Source organism: Episyrphus balteatus, chromosome 4, assembly GCF_945859705.1.
Source record: "Episyrphus balteatus chromosome 4, idEpiBalt1.1, whole genome shotgun sequence".
In the NCBI taxonomy this organism is placed as follows: Eukaryota; Metazoa; Arthropoda; class Insecta; order Diptera; family Syrphidae; genus Episyrphus; species Episyrphus balteatus.
In genome coordinates, this window is record NC_079137.1 from 20,858,650 (window position 1) to 20,877,250 (window position 18,601).

The 18,601-nt window shown below is 31.9% G+C and overlaps 1 protein-coding gene across 2 annotated transcripts in view; it reads left to right on the forward strand.

The window, feature by feature from the left end:
- Positions 1-6,725, forward strand: part of LOC129919551 (homeobox protein extradenticle) — an 80,915-nt gene extending 74,190 nt beyond the window's left edge. The window contains exons 3-6 of one of the 2 annotated variants that reach the window (XM_056000469.1): positions 4,023-4,169; positions 4,245-4,416; positions 4,487-4,745; positions 4,803-6,725. In XM_056000469.1, coding sequence (XP_055856444.1) covers positions 4,023-4,169; positions 4,245-4,416; positions 4,487-4,745; positions 4,803-5,087 — 863 coding nt within the window. In that variant the 3' untranslated portion in view covers positions 5,088-6,725. Of the gene's footprint in view, positions 1-4,022; positions 4,170-4,241; positions 4,417-4,486; positions 4,746-4,802 lie in introns of both variants that reach the window. The other variant, XM_056000468.1, reaches the window with a different exon arrangement.
- Positions 6,726-18,601: the final 11,876 nt, after the last annotated feature.

Consider the following 18,601-nt stretch of genomic DNA (forward strand, 5'->3'; position numbering starts at 1 on the left):
GACAGGCGGAGTACAGGCCATTAATCAACTTTTTGAGTTTTTGATGGAAAAATGAAAATAACAAATCTAGGTTTGTATTGTATTTTCTTGTAGGAATATTTTTTTTTTTCACCATCACAATATTTATTTATTTAATATGTTAAATGCTAACATTAGAAATAAGCTTAAATACTAACAATGCCACAGTGGTTCCGTAGTAGGCCATAGGCCGAAATATCGATGTCAATATAATGACGTCATTTTTCGTTATATTTGTTATAAAAAGCCTATTCTTTAAGATAGCATAACAGACATTTTGAGAAAATAACAGAACTTTTCATATCGACCATGAAAAGTTGTTGAAAAAAGTCTGATTTCATTGCTTTATTTTTGGTCCCGAATCAACTTAAACTTTTAAGTGTATTTTTCGGTTAAAATTATTTTTAAAGTTTTTTTTTGTTATGGAACTTAAAGTTGAAGGTATGTACTTTATTTAAAGAGTTTACAATTCTATTTTATTTAAAATTTTCAATAAAAAAGAGACTAGAAAAGGACAGGTTCAAATTCCATACTTTTGTTTTTCTTCTCACTTTACCGAAACTTTTAACTATGTTGTCATCAATATAAATACATGATTCATATACATAAATTTTCTCTAGCACGTTTAGTTTCTTAAACAATTGAATCTGTCTGCGAATAAGTGCGACGGGCTACGACTGACTCTTTCACACTCATTGTTTCAATTTTACCCATATTTCTCATATTTAAAACTTTTTCAAAATTTTTTTTTTTTTTTTGAGTTTTTATGTTTTCCTTAAGTTTTTGCACATATTTTTATAAAAATATATGATATTAAGAAAGCTTTAAATCTGAAATGTAACATAAAAATTATGACTGAAATTGAAAAAAAAACCAAATAAATAATTTAAAAAAACAACTTATCATTTGTTTGTACATTTTGTTATTAAATATATACAAGATTTCTTTATAAAACAATTGTTTTTAAATTAATTCATTTTTTATTGCTAAAAAAATATATTCTCACACATATTCAAGTATATTTTGTTGCTATCCTAACTATAATCCCCTATGGCCGCCCTTCTTAGAAACCGGTACCACTGTGCAGTGTAGTCGTTGTCAAGTGTGGTTTCGTATTCCAAATGATGTTATGTTGTATTAATGAAACTTTTTTTTTTATTCGAAAAACAATTAATCAACTTAAAATTTCAAAAAACCGACACAACACAAACTTATTGGTTATTTTTATTTTTTATATTGTTTTTTTTTAAATTTTTTATATTGTTTTTTTTTTTTTTTTTTTTTTTATATTGTTTTTTTTTTTTTTTTTATTTTGTTTTTTTTTTTTTTTATTTTTTATATTGTTTTTTTTTATTTTTTTTTTATTTATTTATTTTTTTTTTGATTACGATTTAAAAGTTTCTCGAACCGGCTGCGCCAATGTTATAACATGTAAGAATGTTATACTTGGGATTTCGCATTGATTAATGTCGTTTTCTTTCACTCCAATGAGAGTACCCTTTTAGTACTTATTTTTGAACTTTAGAAGGTTTTGTGTTCTTTGACGCCGCAAAAGTGTAGTACTAATGAGTACCCCGGATTTACTCCACATTTTTAGTCAGATTTACACCGATTTGCACATGCACTTGCACACACACTTATGAATTTGAAGTTTGACATTTTAAAATTTTGTTTGAAAATTGAAAAATGCGAAAAGTTTTTCTTTCAAACTCTTTTGTTATTAACAGAAAACAACCATTCTGAATATATTTTCTACTGTATTATATTCCGCCAGATATATTTCTTCCATTTTTACGTTAATTCTTCACTTTTTCCAAAATGAAATTGAAAACTCAATAAAAAAAATTTTCCGTCAGTGTTCTTCATCAATAAAAAAAAATCCTGTGCCGTATAACAAAAAAAATCCCATTTTTTTCTGCGTTGATGGGATATTTTTATTTTACAATTATAAAATCAAACTAAGGGTGTGTATCAATTAGGCTGAAAAAAACCGATCAGAAGCATAATGAAAAGTATACCAAAAGTAAAACTAAGTTCACTTCTACACTAAGACGCAAAGCGCGAGAAGCACATAAGAGCAAAGGAGAAATAAAGTTCGAAAAAAGAAAGGAAGATTTTCTACCGTGAGTCTCCGGTAAAAAAATTTGTGACTCTTTTTGACGTTTCTCTTTGATCTTGTTCTTTTTTTTGCTGTTCTGCTTTATTTTATTTTGTCGGTTGCGGAATCTGCTTCGTCGGTTGTGTATTATTGTATAGTATCGTTTTTAATTTATTCAAAAGTTTTCGTTGCACATAGACCCCGCACGGGAGTTGTTTTTTTTTTTTGTATATTTTGGTGTTTTTTTGGAATTAAAATACATAGTCTGCTTCTACACGAAGACGTAGACGCACAAGATGCACATAAGAGCAAAGGAGAAATCGATCTTTATCTGTCTCTTGTTCTTATGTGCATCTCGTGCGTCTACGTCTTCCTGTAGAAGTCGTCATACGAAAACAAGAACAAAATAAAACCAAAGAAAATAACTGTCAAGTTTGCGTCTTCATAAATAATACGTATAGAAGCGCCTGACGCACCGAAACGAAAATCAAAAGGAAATTGGAAGATGATTTCTGCGCCTTCCATCTTCGTGTAATATACTTCATATGTTATTAATATTAATATTTTTTTCAATTCATAAAATGTTTTCCCTAGGCCTGTTATCACTATTTTTTTCAAGGAAATTATCCATTTTTACCTTGTCACACACACAATTACATTAACAAAAATTACTCTAATTACTTTCCTCCTTTCGTATATGCAACGAATTGTTGCTATGCCTAAGTGTATATAGAAAAACATGAAAGAGCCGAATAACAATATACATACTTGAAAGAGCTAGTAAAAATGCTAAGTCTATTCATTTGAATGTTGATAAACTATAAAGCCTACAATTGGGTGAAGCTAATCATGTGGGAGAGGTAGCGCAGTGCGTAGTGTACTGGCTTCTGAACTCGCTTGGTCTAGGTTCAATACTCAAGTGTGACGGAAAAAGTTTTTCAAAAATTAAATGAAAAATTACTAGACTAAGCACCACATACAAAATGGAATAAGGAGTCTGATGATCGGATTGGCGTCCGTGAAACAGTACTGTAACTCTAGCCATAAAACACTTGGTGGTAGCGCCTTCAAGATGTTGTTGTTGTTCAAAGATTATAAATTACTCTCATTATGTTCTTTCACTCCAGAAAAAGGAGTAAAAATTTAGAGTACTCCTTAATAGAGTGAAAGAAAACGACATAAATTTAAAAGAACTCTACTCGTTCACGTTTTAATTAAGACTCAACTGGTCTTGTCATTCCGATAGTCGCGAAGAGGGCACAACAGACCCAATTGCAGATTCGATTTTACTCAATATCCTTTCAATTGGTTTCTCTTTTTATGTTTTATTTCTCTTTAGTGTATATAGCAAATTTATCGTAATTCAGCACAGCAAAATTTATTTAACAGTTCATATGCTAAAATTTAAGAGATTAGATGCAGCCATGTGTTTTTATCAGTTTTAGAATTAGTGATATAAAAAAAGAAAAAACAAAAATAGCACTACATTTCACTTCACTCTGAACACCAAATTAAAAAAAAATAAATAACACAAAAAATGCATAAATGAGAAGCAAAATAACAAGTATGTTGCACACTAATATGAGTTCGATGGATGTTTTACTAAGGTCTATTATGGCGGATAATTTATGGCTATACCAAAGTACCGATGTTATAAAAGCACGTCTATTCCATTTGACCTCAAGAGACTGACAAATGGAAGTGTTAACTCGCTACTTTCTAAACTAGTTTGGAAAGTGAGTGTTATAAGAATATCTTATTTCAATTTGTCATTGAGAATTTTAATACAAGTTTTATCATATTATTTTTAATTATTATTCTAAAAAAACATTTCAGAATTCCGAAATAATCTTACTTTAAAGACCCATCTTTCAAAATTCAAATATTGAATTTCTTTAAATTGCAGTCCTTTCTATTCGTAATACCCAAGAGGAAGAGCCTCCAGATCCACAATTAATGCGTTTGGATAATATGTTGATTGCTGAAGGAGTTGCTGGTCCTGAAAAAGGCGGTGGTGGAGCTGCCGCAGCATCTGCTGCAGCAGCAAGTCAAGGTAGTAATTGAGCTTTTGATATACATAATCTTAAACGAATAAAATTTATTTTTGTTTTTTTTTTTTTCAAAGTAGGCTCTTCACTTTCGATTGACGGAGCAGACAATGCAATTGAACACTCAGACTATCGTGCCAAACTTGCACAAATTCGCCAGATCTACCACCAAGAATTGGAGAAATACGAACAGGCTTGCAATGAATTTACTACTCATGTGATGAACCTTTTACGGGAACAAAGTCGCACAAGGTAGACTAATATTAATTACGTATAACATCGACCAGTTTTAATTTTATTGTTTGTATAATAATTTTCGCAGACCAATTACTCCAAAAGAGATTGAACGTATGGTCCAAATCATACACAAGAAGTTCAGCTCCATTCAAATGCAACTTAAACAGTCCACGTGCGAGGCTGTTATGATTTTGCGTTCACGGTTCCTAGATGCCAGACGCAAACGTCGCAACTTTAGCAAACAGGCATCTGAAATTCTAAATGAGTATTTCTACAGCCACCTAAGTAATCCGTATCCATCTGAAGAGGCAAAAGAAGAGTTAGCCCGGAAATGTGGCATTACGGTGAGTGTTAATTTTCTCGCAGTAAAAGTAAAGAACTAATTTGAATCCAATCTTAAGGTCTCACAAGTTTCTAATTGGTTCGGCAACAAACGCATTCGCTACAAGAAAAACATCGGCAAAGCTCAAGAAGAGGCAAATCTCTATGCAGCTAAGAAAGCAGCTGGTGCTTCTCCCTACTCCATGGCCGGTCCACCTAGTGGAACCACGACGCCAATGATGTCACCTGCCCCACCACAAGATTCTATGGGCTATTCGCTTGGGTCTGGGGGCTATGATCAGCAGCAGCCCTATGACGGAAGCATGGGTTACGACCCAACAATGCACCAGGATTTAAGCCCTTGAGGACGGTACTTTGATGGGAAATACTAAAAAAAGCCATATGGCAATTCAAATTTTATTATTTTGACTATTCTACTTCATATTTTTTATGTATGTATATCAAACTTGGTGTAGTTTCGCAATTTAAATTTTAAGTTTCGTTTTATGTGTCTTTGTTTATGTTCAGATTTTTTTCCTTTTGTGACATTTTATTGTTTATTTTTTTACTTTTATTCTTAATCTTAGGCTAAGTGAAAAACGCAGCAGATACGTAATTAAATTTTAAGGCACTTTTGAAAATATACTAAAAGAGAATAAATACAAAATTAATCCTAAGCAGTTATTTACTCCATATACGTATTATATGTATAATTATCATAAAATAACATAAACTTAAATTTAGTATACTCAAACAACTATGAAACAAAGTATAACGATTTGGAGAAATGTATGTATACAAAAAATTATAACAACAAAAAACAAACTGGTATAATAATATTTTTATTAAGTTTATTATTTAAATAAATGAAATATCTTGAGAAAAGGAAATACTACAAACAACGTATACGAAAAGAAGTTGAAAAAAACTTATAAAATTGTTTTATTTGTTAAAAAATTATACCTATTTTAATAGATTAACTGAAAATCTTGCCAGTATTTAAAAGAAAAAGTTTAATCAAAAAGATCATCCAAAAAAATGTTTAGATAATTCTATATCTTATCAGTTTTACGAATAAAATAACCCTAATGATGAAACACAAAATAAAAGAAAACATTTTATTTAAATTATATTGCACACCTCATCTCAAAATTATCTGCAATCGATTCCAAAAGAAAAAAAATCTGAACAAAACCAGATGTTATTACACACAAGCCCTGTTTTATTAGGAACTGAGGACTTAGGTTATTAAGATTATGCACTGTAAGCAACAGCAAACGATGAATAAAATCATTTGTTTGCTTTGGTTTGTAGAGTTAAGTTTTTGCTAAACTTATAATTTTTTTACTCTTCAACAACAAACAATTCCTTTAAATAAATAAAATCGTATGTTGCTGTGTTTAGTTTTAAACATTTATTGAGTTGAGTACTAGGTTACTAATAAAACAAGGCTATAAATTAACTAAAAAGAACAAAGTATACTTACAAAATGTATACCTATTAAATAAAATATATACGAACATTTAACAATTTGATGCAATATGCTTTAGAAAATAAAAATTTACTAGCATTAAAGTATATGTAGATTAAATTCTTAAGTTAAATCAGTTGGTATCATTTAAACAAATCAATAAATCTTTTAATAATATAAACAAACAAAAAACTTGTATACGACAAAGGAAAAAAAAAAAGATAATTAAAAATACACTTCACTTTGCGCATGCGCATCTTAAAAGGTAAGAATGTTATTATTTTTTGTATTTCAATGTGTAGAATATATATATTACTATTTCATAAAACGATAGCTATACAGTCAATAAGTCAATAGTGGTGGAAGAAAACAAATAGGCAAAATAAATCATAAAATATATCCTTTTTGAAATTTATATAAGCAGCTTTAGCAAAACAAAAATTAAAGGAATTGGTTATAATACAAGATAAGAAAAAAATGGTATACAAATTAAATATGTACTTAAAAATAAAATAAATTTAAAATAAACTTACCACATCGTTTTTTGTTGTTTTTTATATACCGATGTAAGTATTTTTTGGGTCAAAATAAACGTGAATAGGAGTTTTGCTCCTATTTTGTTTTATTAACTCAAGACCACAGCCTGAGAGACCGAATATCAAATCAGTGGACTACAGAAGGCTAGTTTGTATTATATGTTGTGATAACCCAGTAGATTCTCTTTTGTTCCGAATATCCGCTTTGTGTTCGATTAGTCTCGTCTCCAATGATCTCTTCGTTGTCCCAATGTAGATCAGTTTGCACGACTCCCCCTCTTTTTCTATTTTGGTTTTTGTGTTGGTGAATAATTATTGTTTTATTGTTGTGTTTGATTTGTGAGCGAATGTCACATTCTCTTTATTTATTATTTTATTTAAATTTCTCTTCTCCGTTAAGTTTGGAATAGGTATATGAAATACCATAGTATCGCATAGTGTTACCAACGCACATAGGGGTATTTACTAATTTTACGCGGACAAAATTATTTTTCCGGTTTATCTTCATCAACAAGGTAAAAGCTTGTATTTAGTACTGGAATAAAGTGTTTTAAGTGTTGATTTCGATGAAAACATTTTTCTTCCTAAACCACTTTTTGATCAAACAAAAAAGTGTCAAGAATGCATCCCTATGGTTTGTTAAAACGCTTATAAATGCAGTTCTATTAATGGTATCGCCAAGATAAAGGTCTTAAAATTTAGGAAAAATCATAAGGATTCAGGTAATTCTGTAATTCAAGAAGTTGAATCTTTAAAAAAAACTTAAAATATGGATGCTGAATACAAGGTAACCATTTTTCAAAACCTAAACCTTTAAGAAGGGCAAATGCGTCGAAGTTGCACTTAGTTGCACTTATTTTTTACAGATTCAATTAGATAAGAGTTTAACCTTTAGAAAACATTATTTATCACACAATAATGTGAAATTGTATAACTTATCTCCTTACCAACACAGAAATTTACGTTTTTTACGATTAATTTATATTAAGATTCAACATATCACTTTTTTATTTATTAAGTATTACAACATTTAGCTACAACATCTAGTAGACAGTTTCGTATCTCCTTATCAATATTCCGTAAAAACTTCTTTCTAAATCCACTTAAAAAAAAAAGTACTTACTTAAGCACAGTCGCTAAATTACAAAAAAAAATTAATTTTATCTTTGGGCTGAAAACTTTGAACTTAAGACCGCTGCTGTTAGTCACTTGAAGTGATAATCAATTTTTAAACTATAAGAAAACGCTAAGCAAGTTATCTTCTTTTAGTAGGATGTTGATTTTTTACGTTTGGATCAGTTTAAAATTTCGTGTTTTGTCCGCCTAAATTGACTAAATACCCCTATGTGCAACGTCTGGATTTTGTTGAGAATTTTTGTTTTGATTAGTTTTATTGATGTTTTTGTTAATTAGATTATTTATTAAGTAGTTTGGAAAATTGTTCATGTGTAGTATTGTTTTTATATTTTCGTCTTTAAATTCTTTATCGCTTATTTGTATTATTTTATTTATAAAATTGTTCGCCGTGTTGATTTTTTGTTGTAAGGGTTGAGTCGAGAGGAAATTTATCATTCTACCAGATGCTGTTGTTTTTCTATTCCTATTCCAAACTTAACGGATAAGAGAAATTTAAATAAAATAATAAATAAAGAGAATGTGGCATTCGCTCACAAATCAAACACAACAATAAAACAATAATTATTCACCAACACAAAACCCAAAATAGAAAAAGAACAACAACATGACATAATTTATAAAATTGGGTGCAGTGGCAAGAAGGGGGAGTCGTGCAATCTGATCTACATTGGGACAACAAAGAGATCATTGGAGACGAGACTAATCGAACAAAAAGCGAATATTCGGAACAAAAGAGAATCTACAGGGTTATCACAACATATAATAAAAACTGGCCTCTCTGCAGACTTGGATAATGGGCCCTATCGTGAATCTCGAGGGGAATTTTGTTTCCCTCGGAATATTTTTTTCCTTCGGAATTTTTTGTGCGATCCTGAATCTCCCTCGGAATTTATTTTCAGGGAGCAAAAAATCGTAGAAATTTCATGTAAGTTTAAACAATTTTTGTAATAGTGTAAAAAGTTTTCAATATAATATTTAACAGATTTAATAAAATACCCCTGAAGAAGTCGAGAAATTACGACGAAACGTAGGGAAAAAGTATGAAATAAAGATTTTTATTTGCATATAGAAGGAAGTGACCAAAAAAGCCCGATTGAACATAAACATTAATAGTTCAAATAATTGGTCAAATTATCATTAATTCGAAAATAAATTTGTTTTCTTCGAAGAAAATTAATTAAAGAATGTAAATTTACCGTTGAATGTTCTGTACAATTCAAGAGTATGGCTGATTAATATTGCAGTTTTAACCAAATCTTACACCCCCTATGAGTTGACCTTGTCGTGGTGGGGGTGCTTATCGTGGGATCCTCCAGCAATCCAGTTGCAGGATCTCACCACAAACATAACTCAAAAATAACCTCAATGTTAGAAAACTTGAAAAACAAAAACATGGAAAAAGCTAACGAAGATATAAAAAATCGAACGGGGATATACGTTCAAGTGTCGGCAGGTGTCGCGACTGCCGGCGAGGGCTTGGCCTCGAAAGAGGCTAAGTCGCCAGTCTTAGAAGAATCGAATACAAAAGTTTTTGCGAATATCTATTAGGTACATTGATTAAGCGAACGGACAAAATTTAGTAAAAGAAAAGTTCATTTGTGTACTTAAACAAATCTAAGTGTATCGAAAAAAGTACAGTCGTATTGACTTTTGCAACCGAGCTCCAGACTTAAAACATGTTCTATTATACAACAGTCGGAATAAGTATTTTTACGAAATGAACATTTCTCGATCTGATAAGAAATAATCTGTAACGGTAAAATATAAAAGAGGGAGGTAATCGGTCTTTTAATAGGTTTGTTATGATGAATCTCATGATGGTCAAATTCAGTAATATGGGTGGTATTATGCTTCGATGCTGCCATTTGTGTTAGCAGTGTGAATTTCTGAATGGAAAAAGTATTTTGAAAAACTCTTTCAATGTAGGTAACTTAAGCATTACCTTTACGTATTTCAAGCACGTATCAAACTGTAAAGGCTCCGATTTTTAAAAAAGTGGACAAAACGGCGGAATTTGACATTTAAATTAGTGCATCTTTTGTTCCGAGTCATTATTATTACCAAGGATAGGATGTTGTGGAATTTGCCTTTTTTTTTTTGCTCAATCGTACGACATAATACAGTAGTACCTACCTCGATAATGTGAAATAATTAAAACAAGGCGTTTTCGGATTTTAGGGGGTTTCACATTACTGGAACGTTTTCCAATTCTCATTAAACTGATCAAAACAATCTTTATTACCAATAAATATAACCCAAAATAATGTTTTGAAGTTCACTTTAAGCATTTATTGAAAAAAATAGCAGAAAAAATAAATAAGTAAAATAAAAGTAGGTATGCAATTCAAAACATCAACAAAAAGTCATTAAAATCGGTACAATTCTTCATTAAAGCAGCTGCATTCAATATTTCTTAAGATATGTCTAGACAAACAACTAATATCCATTATCCAGCCCTGTAAAATCAATTGCGTGCCCGAACTAGAAAAACACGCTAGATTTTACAAAATAGATTCACATTACAGAGTTTACAAATTTTCGAAGTTGACATTATAGAGATGACAATGATAATAATTTTTGGCGATTCGTCGTTTTCTTTCACTCCAATGAGAGTACCCTTTTAGTACTTATTTTTGCACTTTTGAAGGTTTTGTGTTCTTTGACGCCACAAAAGTGTAAAAACTACTAGACACTCATTTCCCTGGTAGCTCGAACTCAATAAGTGACATTGGTCACCGACCCAACCAATTTTATCAAATTAGCAAAGATCTTATTTCCAAGGATAGACTAATATGGGCAATAAATAGCTTCCATCCATACAAATCACCTGGGCCAGATGGTATCATACCCGCTGAATTACGTCTCAGATATCATACTACGAAAGTTGGAAATTATAATGATAAGCTGCATAAGCTTCTCGTATATTCCAAAGGCCTGGAGAGAAGCAAAGGTGGTTTTCATACCAAAGGCGGGAAAATGCTCTCATGTCACTCCAAAAGATTTAAGACCTATTAGTCTATCATCCTTTCTGCTTAAAACTCTAGAAAGAATGATAGAAATCCATCTAAGACAGGAAATTGAACCATGTCTGATCTCTAAGGCACAACATGCCTACACTAAAGGGAAATCGGTGGAAACTGCTCTCCATTCTCTGGTAAACACCATTGAATACTCTCTACACTACAAAGAGTACACTCTTGTCGCCTTTTTAGACATAGAGGGTGCTTTCAATAATGTCAGGAACTCAGCAATCATGAATGCTCTTGACAATCTCAAAATAGAAGACCCGCTTAAGAACATGATAGAAATCATGCTTAGTAGCAGGATTATCAGTTCAGAGTTGGGAAACTTCAAAACCCGTAGAGCAGCCAACAGAGGGACCCCTCAAGGAGGGGTCTTATCGCCTCTCCTATGGAAATTAGTAGTCAACGAACTGCTGCTAGACCTAGAGGGAGAAGGTTTTAAGGTTATCGCCTACGCGGATGATGTGGCAATTGCCGTATCGGGCAAATACCCACAGACACTTGCAGAACTTCTACAAACAGCTTTAAACAAGCTAATTCACTGGGCTAGAGGATGTGGATTGGATATTAATCCCCACAAAACGGAACTTGTCCTCTTCACGAGGAAATACAAGATTCCAGACTTCAAACTCCCTACAATTAAAGAGGTAACACTTACTCTATCCGATCAAGCTAAATATCTAGGACTCATTTTTGATAAAAAACTGACCTGGAAGCTCAATATTGAAGAAAGAGTTAAAAAAGCCAATGTGGCACTCTTTTCATGCAAAAAAGCCATTGGTGGCAAATGGGGATTTTCTCCTAACATTGCACACTGGCTGTACACATCGGTCATAAGACCAATACTTACATATGGGATGGTAGTTTGGTGGACCGCACTGGACAAAACGATAAACTTAAACAAGCTTATCAAAGTCCAAAGGTCAGCAAGTATGTGCATAAGCGGTGCGCTGAGGTCAACCCCTTCTGACGCCCTAGACATACTTCTAAATCTCACACCCCTAGACATCTTCAGCAAACAAGTAGCAGCTAGCTCAGCTACTCGTCTAAAAGCAACCTCTCAGTGGACCAGTAATCATATTGGCCACACAAACATTCTAAACAACTTCGGATTCCTTCCGGATCGTCTAGACTATACCACACCTCAACTGGTGTTCGATAATAATTTCCAGAACTCCATTCCCTCCAGAACTGAATGGGAGAACCTTAGTACTCTGGATAATGACTCTTTACACTTCTATACTGATGGTTCAAAAACAAACGAAGGTGTAGGAAGTGGCATATTTTCGGAAAAACTGAATCTCAGTCACTTCTTCCGCTTACCAGACCAATGTAGCGTGTTCCAAGCAGAAATTCTGGCGATTAAGGAGGTTCTCTCTTGGCTCAGAGAAAACGTAACTTTGTACATTGTATATAAATTTTCATAGTACTCTCACGAACCCAGAATTTACTAGCGCCATCCCAATGTCTGGAAACGAATCATTTTTTCTAGCAGCTTTGTTGAAATCTGCACAGAAAGAAGAAGCCAAGTTGGAACGAGAAGCAAAAACGGGGAAGGAGAAGGAATCGACAAAGAAAGAGAAAATAGAGAATAAGAAAATACAGAATAATAAAATGACAGTAGTAGTAGGTGGAAGAAAATAAAGATAGTAAACTGTTTCTTACTAGGTAGTTGCTGCTAAGGTTTTTTTTATAAGAAGTAGAAGGAAGAAGATAAAGAGAAAATACTGTCTCTTGCTAGCAGGTAATGTGTGTTCATGGTATAAGAAGAGAAGGTATGATCATTAGAAAAAACTCAGTATCGAGAACTGTCAAATGAAAGAAAAAAAGATGGCTACTTAAGGTTTTGACAGCCCAGCCCATTGAAATTGTTGTTGTAAACAAATTTGTCTTGGAAATTGTTGTTGCTTTTGACTTTGCCAAATGCCAAACGTCAAAACACTATTACCCCATTTTGTAAGATGGCGGCTCTAATGATCATACCTTGTCTTTTTATCCCATGATGTGTGTTTATGAATATTTTTTTGTCGTGTGGTCTTTGTATATGAATTTTCATGTTCATGAGATTTTGGGTGTGTTGTGTGTATTTTCATTTGTGATCTTGTTGCTTGCTTGTGTAGGTATGTAGGATTTTTTTGTTTTGATGTTTTGATTTTCAGGATTTGGTAATTGATTTAAATTCTGATCGTAAGCTTTAATTTGTTGATGATTTTGTTTGTTTTTATAGGTAGGTATGCTAAGCAAAAAGGATGTAGAGTAATGGCACTAAAGTACGGGAAAGTTACATAGATTTTATTAAATGGGGTCTGGGAAAAATTAGTAAATGCATTTAAATTTTTACACTAGTTTCGAGAAAATAGCAATGCGCACACTTACCGGCTACGCACACTTACCACGAACGACTCTATATCAATTCCAATTTCTAATACAAATCATAGTTTATTACAAAAAATCAGCTTTAAAACTTACCAAGATAAACCACAATGTTACCGTGATTTGTAAATAATTCAATTCTAATTTGGGTTTCAAACTTGGAAATGTAAATAATGTTAAGTTTTTCTACTAATTTGTACCTACGTTTTCTTCAAGAAAAATGAAATTCAACCAAAGGGACAACTTTTTAGGCACTAAATAATATTTTGGCTCTTATGCCAATGGAACTATATTAAACAACCAAATAAGCCGTCTAATAGGGATATTTTTCTAAGGTTCTTTTTTCGAAATATAAATTTTGGAAAATCACCTTTTTTTGGAGATATTTTTTTTTAGGACTTGTTGAAAAATTGCAAAAATAATTTCAAAATTACAGGACTTTTTTGTGAGATTGATTTACGTACCTACGTGTGCAAAACAATGAATTTTTAAAATAATTTTTCACCGAATACCTAACTAGAAAAACTAATTTGTTCGCCCTCAATTCCTTACCTTTTTCAATCTTCTTTAAATATAAATGAAATTTATAGGATATATATACATATAAGTGAAGATAATAAAGTCAATAATATAAAAAAAAAACGTAAAAACTTTGCTTTAAGTCAATTTTCCTAAATCCTGGCAAATCCTCCCCTTCTGCCCTACCTAGGTATATATCAATTATGAAAATTCAAATACAATGTTATTTACTTAGTCAAAAATATCTTTTTACCAGAGCATTTAAAATTTGATTTAACTTTATTTTGCATAAAGATAATATAACCTTTCATTTGATATATCACACATAACGGTACATGCACCACAAGCTTCACAATCTTAAATTTAAAAAGTGCAAAATGTCCACAAAATACATATGGAGATAGTTTTCCAACGCCCAACCACCGAACCTCAGTTTAAAATTTATCCTCGGCTAAACCCAAATCACCTTAATCCTTTACTTCCTTAATAATTTAAGAAAAGCTAAAAAAGATTCAAAACACAAAAATCAAAATACCTAACCAAAAGAATTGAAAATAATTCCAAAAATGAAATTTGAATACAATAATGCCAAACATGAATAAAAATTGCAATTATTGTATATCAATTCCGAAATTGATATGAAATATTGCAATCCTTTACTTCTTTAAAAATTTAAGAAGATCAAAAAAAGTTTCAAAACAGAAAAATCAAAACAACCTGCATCAAGATCATTGTGTATGAATTCATATACAATACATACAAATAAAAACGAAAAGAAAACACATGAATACATTTTTTGCTCCCTATTTAATATTTTTACAGTTTTCTCATTCCCAAGAAGCAAGAAAATTTATGAAAAAAATACCCCTCTACAAAATAATGGGAACAAAACAAAAGAGAATAAAATACAGATTTTTTTTTACTCCTCCCTTATTCTGCACACAGCATTTGACAAAAAACTGCAAGAAAATACAGCGCGACTAGAGCGCTACCGGTGGTTCAGACAAGGAACACAAAATCTTGAGTGGTAATAGTACTATGGAATTGATAAGCTTTCAGATAGTATACAATTTATTATATGCTGTCAAATAAAAAATTAATATAATGGGAAAAGAAAAAAAGGTAATTTTTTTAATTTTTTCTTGTAAATTATGATTGTTTGAAATAAATAAACGCTTCAATTGACTCATTTTAAACAAAAGCACACAGCCTGTTTTCTTACGATGTTATCACGTAAAATCATCGTTCGTAAACCGGCTTTACAGACATCCATTTTTTTTTATTTTATGCTTAAGTTTAAGCCTGTTTTTTTCCTGGGTTTTCCTAAGTATCATAAAATCTATGAGTTTTCTGGCAAACTTGAAAATGAAGAAAATATGCCTCATTGTCAAAAATTACACTAGTTTACAAAAAAATAAAAATTTTTCGGACACCAATTGCCGATCAGTATTTTCGACTTTTTCTGTTACTTTTTGATTTTTTGTCTATAACTTGAAAAGCAAGCCTACAGATGGAAAACGGTCTGTCTAACCGAAAAACCGGTAGTGTAAAAAATGAAGGTAATAAATAGATTTACTACTTTTACTTCGAACAAATTGTCAAAAAAAGCTCAAATAAAAGAGATAACATTGTATATGAATGTTCATAATTAATATACAATGGATTTATGACTAAAATAAAAAATCACCCTTCGACGTGTTTAAAAAAAAACACCCTAACTCTTAAACCAAAGAAATAATCAAAAAAAGTTATTTAACTAGGTAGGTATATTGTAGCAAATTAAATTATCTTCAAGTTTGCCGAACATTTTGTTTCTGTAGATTCAAAAACACACGAGTTATGAGAAAAAGTAAAATTTTTATAGACACTTTTTCGATACTTTTTCGAGTCCTGAAGTCAAAATGCATTTACTAATTTTTCCCAGACCCCATTTAATAAAATCTATGTAACTTTCCCGTACTTTAGTGCCATTACTCTACATCCTTTTTGCTTAGCATACCTACCTATAAAAACAAACAAAATCATCAACAAATTAAAGCTTACGATCAGAATTTAAATCAATTACCAAATCCTGAAAATCAAAACATCAAAACAAAAAAATCCTACATACCTACACAAGCAAGCAACAAGATCACAAATGAAAATACACACAACACACCATAAATCTCATGAACATGAAAATTCATATACAAAGACCACACGACAAAAAAATATTCATAAACACACATTACCTGCTAGCAAGAGACAGTATTTTCTCTTTATCTTCTTCCTTCTACTTCTTATAAAAAAAAACCTTAGCAGCAACTACCTAGTAAGAAACAGTTTACTATCTTTATTTTCTTCCACCTACTACTACTGTCATTTTATTATTCTGTATTTTCTTATTCTATATTTTCTCTTTCTTTGTCGATTCCTTCTCCTTCCCCGTTTTTGCTTCTCGTTCCAACTTGGCTTCTTCTTTCTGTGCAGATTTCAACAAAGCTGCTAGAAAAAATGATTCGTTTCCAGACATTGGGATGGCGCTAGTAAATTCTGGGTTCGTGAGAGTACTATGAAAATTTATATACAATGAATGCACGATGCATTGAATTGATATACAAAGGAATGCGTTCAGATACTTATTAATGATTAAAGATAGGTTCACATTTATTAAAGGTGCGTTCACAACAACGTCGCGCAACAACGTTTTTTTCATTTAAAAGCCATAACTACAATGACCTAAAAAGTGAAAAAGTGGGAAATTTACAAAATTAAATTTTTTTTATTTCTTTCTAGCAATATTTTTTTTTGTAAAAATTTTTGGAAAAAACTACCAAAAATTTTTTTGGAAACCAAAAAATAAGCTTTTTGCATCATTATTTTTTATTTTGTCGTCGTAAAAACTGTCATAAAATGAGTTTGAAATCTATCACTTTTTGACTTTTCGCAAAAAGTTGCCGTTGTAGTTATACTTTTAAAGCCTTAAAGCTTAACTACAATGACCTAAAAAGTGAAAAAGTGGTAAAAACAATGGCCTAAAAACTGAAAAAGTGGGAAATTTACAAAAGTAAAAAATTTTTGTTTCTTTCTAGCGCTATTTTTTTTTTTTTGGAAAAACTACAAAAATTGTTTTTAAACCAAAAAATAAGCTTTCTGCTGGAAGGTATAAGGAAGAAAAAAGACGTTTTTGTTAGTTTTCCCTGAACCTCATAAGAAAAACGCTTTGCCATGCGGCGATAAAATATTAGTGACTTTTATTCAAAAATGTAAACGTCTAAAAGTGAAAACTTGGTAAAATGTTAAAGGAATTGTCAAAGTCAGCTATTACATGAAGCCTCAAGAGGCTTGACTCTTTTTTGCGAATTTTCTTTTGATAACACACCCACACAAAAAAAAAATAAAAGTTGTGACCTGGGGTTGCGACTAAGTTTTTCATATAGTTTTTCAGTTTTTGGGTCGCTGAAACCGAATCCGGAGTCCGTTTTGACCCATCACGTCAGGTTTTCGAGATAACCTCAAAAAATGTCACGAAAACAAAAAAAAATTTTCTCTGATCTGGATGTGCGAATATGTTAATCATATAGTTTTTGGATCGCTGAATCCAGATTCGAAGTCAATTTTGCCCTATCACGTCAGGTTTCTGAGATATCCTCAAAAAAATGTCAAAACCAAAAAAACTAAATTTCTTATCTGGGGTTGCGTCTAGGTTTTTCATATAGTTTTTGGGTTGCTAAAACCGAATTCGAACTCTATTTTTCCGTATCACGTCAGGTTTTTGAGATATCCTCAAAAAATGTCAGATAAGAACTTGTTTTTGAGTTTAGACATTTTTTGAGGATATTTCAAAAACCTGACGTGATACCCAAAAATAGACTTCAGATTCGGTTTCAGCGACCCAAAAACTATATGAAAAATTTAGTCGCAACCCCAGATAAAAACTTTTGTTTTTTTGGTTTTGACATTTTTTTGAGGATATCCCAGAAACCTGACGTGATAGGGTGAAATTGACTTCGAATCTGGATTCAGTGATCCAAAAACTATATGATTAACATATTCGCACATCCAGATCAGAGAAAATTTTTTTTGTTTTCGTGACATTTTATGAGGTTATCTCGAAAACCTGACGTGATGGAGCAAAACGGACTTCGGATTCGGTTTCAGCGAACCAAAAACTATATGAAAAACTTAGTCGCAATCCCAGGTCAGAACTTTTATATTTTTTTGTGTGGCTGCCCTACTAACAATTTTGCTTCTATAATGCTTTAAAGAAGCAACAATTGCATCTGTAAAGCTATATAGAACCAAAATTGTTTGTCAGGTGTGTGTGAGGCGCGTACTATTACACGATGCCTCTTGAGTCAAGGACTCAAATTTGACATTTATCTTTTGAATTAAAATTTGTGTTGCGAGGCAAGAGGAGCGGAGGAGGTTCAGGTAGGTCGGTAAGGTAGGAAATAGGATAGGGTAGGAAATTAGAAAAGGAAGTTTTTGGAAAGGAAGGGAAGGAATGTTAAGTTCCGGAGGACGTGGCCTGCTTGCGATGCACGGCATAAGCTCGCCGGATGGGGGGGATCTTGCCCCCGAAACTTAACCTCACCTGCAAACAAAAACATAGATCAGGCCGAGAACAAAAATCGAAAAAAAAACCGTTTTTGAAAGATGTGACAGCAGACGGACTATCATCATCTCAAGGGCACTGCGGATGTTGGTGCAGTGTGGCCTATTCCCTCCCAACCATGGAAATCCGCGGCCATGTTTGGATTCCCCCAAGATCATAGCCGTATTTAAGGGGGGGTTTTGGGGGTTTAACCCCCCCCGAAATTTTTTTTTTCAGAAAATCA